Source organism: Astyanax mexicanus, chromosome 18 (genome assembly GCF_023375975.1).
Source record: "Astyanax mexicanus isolate ESR-SI-001 chromosome 18, AstMex3_surface, whole genome shotgun sequence".
Lineage (NCBI taxonomy): Eukaryota > Metazoa > Chordata > Actinopteri > Characiformes > Acestrorhamphidae > Astyanax > Astyanax mexicanus.
In genome coordinates, this window is record NC_064425.1 from 44116844 (window position 1) to 44127023 (window position 10180).

Consider the following 10180-nt stretch of genomic DNA (forward strand, 5'->3'; position numbering starts at 1 on the left):
GTGGGAGGATGTGGTTGTAAAACAGTGTGAGAAAAGCACTCTAAAATATTGAGAATTAAGAAATGGATTCTAGAACATTACGAATTGAGAAATGGATTCTAGAACATTGAGAATTATGAAATGGATTCTAGAACATTGTGAATTGAGAAATGGATTCTAGAACATTGTGAATTAAGAAATGGATTCTAGAACATTGTGAATTGAGAAATGGATTCTAGAATATTGAGAATTATGAAATGGATTCTAGAACATTGTGAATTGAGAAATGGATTCTAGAACATTGTGAATTGAGAACTGGATTTTAGAACATTAAGAATTGAGAAATGGATTCTAGAACATTGTGAATTGAGAAATGGATTCTAGAACATTGTGAATTGAGAAATGGATTCTAGAACATTATGAATTGAGAAATAGTTTCTAGAACACTGTGAATTTAAAAATGGATTCTAGAAAATTGTGAATTGAGAAATGAATTCTAGAATTTTGGGGATTGACAATCTAGAATATTACAATAACAATTGAGAAATGGATTCTAGAACAAAGTAAAATAAGGACTGGCATTCTGGAACACTGTGAATAAAAAAAAAAACTTATTTCTGATTCTAGTCTCGGAGGTTTTGTTCTGTAACTGGTTCTGTTTTTCTCTCTGTTCCTGCAGAAGAGCTCTCACTACTATTACCCCACTGAGGCCTACAGCCCGGCTCTGTACCCCCACCCCGAGAGTCCTGAGGAACCGGGTGAGGAATCACAGCGTCAGCCGCTCTGCAGGAGGATTTATTCCTCTTTACGTCAGTCTGATAAACAGCAGAACGTATTTATGAAATAGTCGTTATTAACTCAGAACTCAGAACATTTACTGCACTACAGCTGAGCCGAGACGCATGACGCAGATTTAACCCTTTAAACTTCTGGAGCAAATTACTGCCGTTTTACACCACTGTTCAAATCAGGGTTACCCATCTAATCTTAATCTGCCGAGGAATATTTTATTATTGTTGTATATAAAATTATATAAAAGTAAACATTAATTATATAAACGTACACTTTAAAAATGATTCAGTTTATATTGTCAGTTTACTGTGTTTTAAAATAATAATAATAATAATAATAATAATAATAATAATAATAATAATAATAATAATAATAATAATAAGAAGAAGAAGAAGAAGAAGAAGAAGAAGAAAATTTAATTAAAGAAATGATGGTCAGTCAGTTCGAAACATTTGTAAGAACTTTGAAAGTATTGTTTAGTGCAGTCGCCTAAAAGACCATCAAAAACCCTATGATGAAACGGGCTCTCATCAGGACCATCCCAGGAAAGGAAGAGCAAGAGTTCCCTTTGTTGCACAGGATAAGTTCATCAGCTTTACCAGCTTTCCAAAAAAAAAAAGTAATAAATACAATAAAAATATTGAAAGAGGCATTTTAGGGCCACTCTTACAAAAAAAAAAAAAAAAAAAAACAGCTGACTTTCAGAATTTAAAGTCGCAATATTATGAGAATAAAGTCACAATATTACAAGATTAAAGTCGTAAAATTATGAGAATAAAGTTAATATTAATGTTCATATCACGAGATTAAAGTCATAATATTACAAAATTAAAGTCACAATACTACGAGAATAAAGTTGCAATATTACAAGAAAAAAGTCATAATATTACAAGATTTAAGTTGAAATATTATGAGACTAAAGTTGTCATAATATGAAAATAAAGTTGCAATATTACAAAAATACAGTCATAATATTACAAGAATAAAGTCTTAATAATACGGGAATAAAGTGGCAATATTACAACTTTATTCTCATAATATAATGACTTTATTCTTGTTTTTTTTAAGTCTGTTTTTATTTTGTGTAGTCCTAAAATGCCTTCAAAGTTTTCAAAGTTTTCAGTAGTTTTACATATAATTTTATAATAATAATTATAGTTTAAATAAGATATTTTTATATGAATGTGTTTTAATAATGTGTAAATGAGAGTTTTATTAAGTTATCCTTTATTAATTTTTGAATGCAGGTAGCAGATATGGTTTAAACCCACTCAGCCACGAGTACGAGGAGGTCCGAGACTGGAGGACATACGACGACCTGCAAGCGTCCACACTTCCTCCTGCTACTGTCCAGAGCAGGACATCACTTCCTGCCTATGAGGTGAGCTGATTCTACACTATCAATTGTTTTTTGTTTGTTTTATCAAAAATTACATTCTAATATCATTCAGCCTCTCATATGACTCTCCTCACAACACCAGCAGTGACTGATAAATGAACTAAACTTATTAGCATGCTAATCGTTCTGCTTTAGCATGATTAATATTTTTTATTTTGTATTATATTGTATTATATTATAAAATTACTTTTAATCATATTTCTAACAGGTTGGGTGGAGAGGAGCATCTGATTTGGACCCAACGAGTTCAGTCTATAATTCTACAGCTTACAGACGCAGGAAAGACTCGGATTTGCCTTTTGAGCTGAGGGGGGAGCTGGTTTAAGAGCTAGCAAAAATGCTAGTCACTTCCTGTACATGAATATTCTATCACTGCTTGGATTTGTGTTTTATTTATCTTTTTTATATATAAACCTAAATGATATTACATTATATGTTATTCGCTTATTTTGTATTTTGTATTTGGATTATTGGCTCAAAAGTATATAAAAACACTGCAAAAAAAAAAACACTCTTAGCAAGTGAAATTATCTCATTTTTAGGAAGTAAATCTTATTTTTCCATTAGAATAATCTGTACTACTAAAGATAGTTAGTGTAAGATATTTTGCTTATTTTAGAAATAATGATATGAATCACACTTAACTAGAATTTCCATCTTATTTAAAGTCATTTAGAAATCAAAATAAACACAAAATATCACCAGTCAGGTTATCCTAATTCTTTTTTTTTTTTTTTCCAAATGTAATCCAATATATCAGTGATTTTTCTTGATTTTAGTCTTGATTTTGGCCAGAATATTATTATTTTATTTTGCAGTTTCTGTTATTATATTCATTCATAATTTTGTTTCTTGTTTGAAATTGTTATTTTTACTTTTCTTTATTATTTTTTTACACGTCAATATATTTTCTCGTATTTGTGCATGTTCTGTTTTATAATTGATATCAATGCTGCTCTTATTTTTACATTCTTATTATTTTACTTTTTCTTGCTTTTCTTACTAATTTAATCCTAGTTTGTTCATTTTATCCTGAAATGCATTAGTGATCTATTCCCTTGAATGTTTTTTTTTTATATTGTTTAATTTTCTAAATTTACCTTTATTGATTTAAGTTGATCATGTTTTATTATTTTTTTTTTCAATCTCTGTCTGTCATCAGTACTCTCCCTAAAAACATTAAATAAATAAAAAATGAGACACTAAAATATAAGACATTCTCAACTGTAACCTCGGAGATACATTCATAATTAAAATTGCACTGCTGAGGTAAATGTCTGAATGGAATTGCACTGCTTAGGTACATTAATGTTTAAAATTGCATTGCTAAAAAAAATATAGGACTTTAGTAGCACTGCTGAGGTGCATTAATAATTAAAAATGCAAGCTAAGGTACATGTATGACTAGAAATAAACTGCTGAGGTACACTCATTATTAAAATTTTACTGCTGGTGTAAATGTATAACAGGAATAGTACTGCTAAGGTACATGTATGATTGGAGTAGCACCACTGAGGTACATTCATAATTAAATTTGCACAGCTTAAAGTACATGTATGAATAGAATAACATTGCTGAGGTACAATCATAATTAAAATTAAACTGCTGAGGTAAATATATGGCTGGAATCGCACTGCTGAGGTACACTCACAATTAGAATTGCACTGCTGAGGTAAATGTATAATGGGAATAGCACTGCTGAGGTACATGCATGAATGGAACAGCACTGCTGAATAGCACTCAAATAAAATAGCACTGCTCAGGTACATCATTTATAAATACAATTGCATTGCTAAGAAAAATGTATGTCTGAAATAGCACAGCTGAGGTACACATATTTAAAATTAACCTGCTGAGGTACACGTATGACTAGAGTAGCACTACTAAGGTAAATTCTTAATTAAAATTGCATTGCTAAGGTAAATGTATAGCTGGAATAGCACTGCTCAGGTACACTCATAATTAAAATTGCATTGCTGAGAAAAATGTATGACTGGAATAGCACTTCATAAATATAATTGCACTGCTGAGGTAAATGTAGTGGGCTTTGGCTAATCTTCATTAATTATTTTAAACTCTATTTTTGTAGTTGCTATTATTTGAAAATAAAACAGTTAAAGTTAATGAAAAAAGTAGAAGTAAAAAAAAGTAAAATAATAGTTACAAAGTGGGAAAATGTGAGAAACACTTCCACGAGTCTACACAAGGGGGCTCCATGCACTCTTCTTCCTGATCATCTTCTCTGTTGACAAACAGAATTGTGTTTAGATGATTATTTGTCCTTTTTTATTGTGTATTTTTATTTATTTTTTGTTGTTGTTGTTAGTCAGGGGCTCACTATCGTTTCCTGTGTTCAGACTCTGCGTGGGCACGGAACCTGCTCTTATTGTTGTCTGAGAGCTCGATCCTGGTCGCTGTGTCCGGGGAGGAAAAGCGCTGATGTAAGAACCGAACCAAAGGTGAGGAATCTGCAGGAACAACAGATGATTCTTGGAAGTAAACAATGCAGACGTTATTGGCTCGTTTGCTCATCCTTCATGACCTCTGTTTAGATGCCCATAGCAAATCAGTTGCGTAATGTTTTCAGAGATATATTCAACCTGTCCTCACGATGTTCTGGGTGTCCAGGGCTTTAGGCTATTTAAAAGAACCCCTGGGAAAGCACAGCTGTGTTACTCACAACATCTACAAATAGAAAACTCTTTCACACAGATGCATCTGAAGCCAATAACGGCAGAAAGTTGGCAGTGTGAGGGGAACGGCAGCTGGCAGCTTACCTGCCAGGAGCCTCGCTCCGCCAAAATCAGCAATGATCCAGCCACCTGCATGAGCTACTGTTGGATTTTTTATTTATTTTTATTTTTATTTTTTTTTGCCACTGAGAACTGAAAGAAAATATAATAATCTAAATCAACAGTAAATTTTAGTGCATTTAGAGCGGCTATCATAGGGCGCTATATAACATACAGTGGCGTGAAAAAGTATGTCCCCACATTACAGATTTTTCTTTAGTTTTATATCATTAAACAAACTTTAATAGCAGACACATATAACCTGAGTAAATATATATTAAAAAAAAAAAAAAACACTTTTTAAATAATTTATTATTTATTAGTGGAAAAAAATAAACCAATCCAAGCCTTATTTGAAAAAGTGTTGGGCTTTAACTGTGATAAATCACACTTTTTGAAAAGCAGAATTAAATTTCACTACTAACCACAACCAGGCCTGATTACTGCCAGAGCTGTGTAAGTGGTTTTCATCTTCTGTTGAAGGTGTTGTACTTTTGAAACTCTTGAAAAATCATGAAATCTTCTGCAAACAGTTCATGTTTTAGGGTCTTACAGAACTCATCATGTTTCAGTCATAAACTCCTGTGGTTTTCCAACCTCTACCTGTTCGACATCTGTTAGTAGTAGTTAGTACACCAGTGACGACTTTCTTCTTCAACACATTGCAAACAGTTGTTCTGGCTATGGCCAATGTTTGTGCTTTAATGGTTCTGAATGATTTTTCATCCTCTCTCAGCTTCACAGTTGCCTATTTTTCACCCATAGACTCTCACAGCTCTCTGATTTTCATTTGAGTTATTCCTCTAACTATGAATACACATTCTTTAAAGGCAAAAGCCAAACCTGAAACTGATTGGATTTGGATAATCCATTGGTGTAGGAACTGGGGCAGGGACTAGAAACAGGTGGATTTGTCCCCCTAAAAAAAACATTTTTTTGCTCACAAAAAAATGGGTTGGTGCTGAAAGTGCTGAATCTTCTGAACTGTGTATCATATATATATATATATATATATATATATATATATATATATATATATATATATATATATATATATATATATATCTAAACATATATATTTTTTTCTCATATTCATCTTTTAATATCAAACCCAAAGGTTTTCAGTCTACAGCAGAAATAAAAAGATTGACCTCACGTTTTCAATACTTTTAAATGGGACTGTACACCAAACTATACTGGCAAATAATAATTAAAGTATTGGATAATTCCAGAGAACACAGTTCCACTGTTCCACAGCTCAATGCTGCCAATAGGAACGTTCAGAACAGAGTGAATGGGGGAGATTATTGTGTAACAGTGTAAAACACATGGGGAAGTATTTAAGAACAGTATGAATGAGCGGGGCATTGTAAAACAATATGAATGGGAAAGAACTTACTAAAATCCGTGGGAACAGAAGAGGAATTTTCCAAAACAATAGGAATGAGGAGATCATTGTGGAACAGAGGGAATAAGAGAAAATATTATAAACTGTGTCTGATCAGGGATGAACCATTCTAAAGCAATATCTGTATATCTGGAGAGCACACTGTAGAAAAGTGTGGATTAAGTTCATTTTAATACAACATAAAAAAAAAATCAGAATATTCTACAACAGAATTAGTGAACAGATTGCCAGATATTCCCCCTTTAGGATTGTCTGGTATGGAGAAAGAAAGGATCTCAAACATACCAACTTATCTGTGAAACACAGTGGAGGTAGTGTCTTGATTTAGGCTTGCATGGCTTCTTCTGGGATGGGTTCATTAATCTTCATTGATGGAGTCTACAAAAACATTTTGTCTCTCAGTTTAAAGAAAGATGCATCCAAACTGATTGGGAGATCATTGATCATGCAGCAAGACAATGACCCGTTATTACATTTAATCTACTTTTAGTTCATCTGTTCCAATACTTTTGCTCACAAGAAAATTAGGTTGGTTCAGACAAACTCTAAAGGTGCTATTTTCTGAACTGTGCATCAGATCCAGATGTAAATAGTTGAAATGTTGAACCTAATCTTTTAATGTCAAACACGTTTTTTATGGTCTACAGCAGGACATGGTATAACTGTGTAAAAAGAGTCAAAATGCAACATGTTCTTTTAGCGTTCTTGACCCTCTGGTGACCTTGATGATCTTATGCCTCTGTAACAGGAAACAGACGTTCAGAGGAAGCCTCCCTGCAGCCGTCTGGCCTCGGGAGAGACCACCTCATCCCACCCAACTACACCCAACTACACCCATCTACACCCACGTCCCCCTCAACCAGCAACCTCTTGCACTTCTGACTGATTGTCCAGCTTCACTGCCCCAAGCTTGGACAGCCTAGTTGAAGACATGAAGCCCCCATTCCAGACCCCTACCCCAAACCACCCCAAGCCCAGCCAATACACTTATATATTATATAGATGTATTACACACACAGAGTGATCTATTTTAAGCTTTTATTGATTTTATTGTTGATGATTTCGAAGCTTACAGCCAATTAAAACCTACAAATCAGTGTCTCAGAAAATTTGAATATTATATAAAAGACCAATTGGTACTTTTGGCAGTGTGGGCAGTGTGCCAAATCCTGCTGGAAAATGAAATCCTCAACTTCAGAAACGTTGCGAGCAGAGGGAAGAGTGCTGTAAGATTTTGCAGGGAAATAATAATTTTAAAATAACAGTGAATAAAATATAAAAATATGTATAAATAAAAATAATAATATAACTTGGTTTAATTGATAAGAAATTAAGGTCGAAAGAAATATGATTAATACAGCAAAATCAGTTAACATTAAGGTAAAACTAAACCCAAACTAAAAATAATAATATAAATACATAAAAAAATTATTAATAATAATAATAATAATAAGAAGAAGAAGAAGAAGAAGAAGAAGAAGAAGAAGAAGAAAAAGAATAATACAAACTATTACAAATAAAATAATGAAAGAAATTAAAAGAAAATAAGGAAATAAAAGAAATAAAAAGGTAAGACATAAAAGTTAAGAATAATTAAGACTAAGTTAAACAGGCATAGGCTGTCTGAAAGTGGTTAGTGTTTACTGTAGTGAATCATCAACGATAAAATATAGAATTGCCTAAAATAGATCACTCTGTGTTTAATATATATATATATAATAATATATGAGTTCCACATTTTGAACTGAATTACTGAAATAAAGTAACTTTTTAATTATTTATATATATATATATATATATATATATATATATATAAGCACTATAAGTCCACGGTTTATCGCTAATTGACTGTGTCATAGTGGGACTTGACATAACAGTGGCAGCAGCAGTGGCAGCAGCGGTGGCAGCAGCGGTGGCAGCAGCGGTGGCAGCAAGCAGTGCAGCATCTGGGGCTGTAATCCTGTTTTCTTAGGGATTACGAGTCGCTGCACAGGCTGGAAAGATACCAGCAGTGATTAGTTCAGGGCTCTGAGAGGTATAATTTTTACCTTTAAGCGTATTCTTGTTTCTCGCCACTTTCTGAGACGCTTTTCCTCGGGCTGCAGGTTCAAAAGACACATTAGTCAGATACACAGACGAGTATCGCCGGATTAATTTAGCACGTTTATGAAAATAAAAATAAACAGCGTTAATTACTCTAAGCGGTGAGAAAGCAATTAAAGAAAAATCACAGTAATATAGGAGACAGATATAAAAAAAGAATGCTGTTGACACCATTTACGATTTTATGCTGTGTCTTCAAATTCCTTGTTTTGTGTGATATTAAAACTATTAACAGCCCCAACAGCCACAAATCAGAAGAAGAAAAAAATGAGACAGTATAAAAAAAATGCATTGTATACAGAACCAGTCAAATACCCCTTAAATTCTGTGTTTTTTTTATTATTATTTTAACATTTTTGGCTTTTACAGTTAACAGCTGTGCTGAACTCATCAAGAGTTAGTTACTTAAATAAAGTGTTTGAGAGCATCAGTTAAAGTAAAGTAGTGAAGAGGTAGAGTTACAGGTATACAGTGAATAGTGAATATTTGAGGAATGTTCGAATCCAGATTATGAGAAATAATAAAGAAATAAAAATACTTTAAGAAAAAATTATGGTCAGTCAATCTGAAACATTTTAAGAATTTTAAAAGTATCCTCAGGTGCAGTCACCGCAAAGACCATAAAAAACAGTATAATGATGAAACTGGCACTCATCAGGAGCACCCAGGATAAGTGCACAAATGGATGCGTATATTAATATATGAAATTAAGTTGAGCTGATAAAATATAAAAATAAACATGAATTTTGAAAGTATCCTCAAGCACAGTCACCGCAAAGACCATAAAAAAAAAACGTTATGATGATGAAACTGGCCCTCATCAGGACCACCCCAAGAAAAGATAGAAGAGCAAGAGTTTCCTCTGTTGCACAGGATAATGTACAATGTAGCAAAAAACATAAAATCTTTGTATAAATTATCAGTTTAATTTAATTTGACTGCAGACAAGTTTAAATCCAACATATTTTATGTTTATTTTTATATTTTATCTGCTCAACTTGCATCATGCAATATATTAAATATACTCATCCATTCCTGCATTCCAGGCCTGCAACATGTTCCAAACAACATTGGATTGGAACATCTTGGGTGGTCCTGATGAGGGCCAGTTTTATCATGACATTATCATAAAATTATGTTTGAATTTGACTGACTTTTCTGAATTTTCTCTTAAGGTATTTATTTTCTTTATTTAGTTGAGTAGTTGTTACTTATCATAATCTGGATTAGAGCATTACTCAAATAGAGCTATTCACTGTATACCTGTAACTCTTCCAGTAATTAACTCTTGATGAGTTCAGCACAGCTGTTAACTGAACGGCTAAAATTCGAGGTGACTCTGCTTACAAGCTACTTTTTTTGTAGAATCTAAAATATAACATATAATTTAACATGTTTTACTTTAAAGCATTATAGATCTAGCAGTCTAAAGTGCTGCCACTATGATTGTAAGATTGCTGGCAGTTCGAATCCAGGTCATGCAGCTTGCCATCAGCTGCCAGAGCCCCGACAGGGCACAGTCGGCCTTGCTCTCTCTCTGGGTGGGTACAGTAGATGGCGGTTTCTCTTTTTCCTCATCACTCCTAGGGTGATGTGGATCAGCACAAGGCTGCATCTGTGAGCTGATGTATCGGAAGCGAGTCACTGCGCTTTCCTCCAAAAGTTAGCGCAGAGTGTGTCGGAGGAGGCGTGTGCTCTCAAACACTT

The 10180-nt window shown here is 33.3% G+C and overlaps 1 protein-coding gene across 1 annotated transcript in view; it reads left to right on the forward strand.

Annotated features, from left to right (window-relative positions):
• Window positions 1-8042, forward strand: part of nphs1 (NPHS1 adhesion molecule, nephrin) — a 138413-nt gene extending 130371 nt beyond the window's left edge. Inside the window, exons 28-31 of the mRNA XM_049467072.1 lie at window positions 659-737; window positions 2019-2152; window positions 2379-4629; window positions 7119-8042. Coding sequence (XP_049323029.1) covers window positions 659-737; window positions 2019-2152; window positions 2379-2495 — 330 coding nt within the window. The 3' untranslated portion in view covers window positions 2496-4629; window positions 7119-8042. The remainder of the gene's footprint in view (window positions 1-658; window positions 738-2018; window positions 2153-2378; window positions 4630-7118) is intronic.
• The last annotated feature ends 2138 nt before the right edge of the window (window positions 8043-10180 follow it).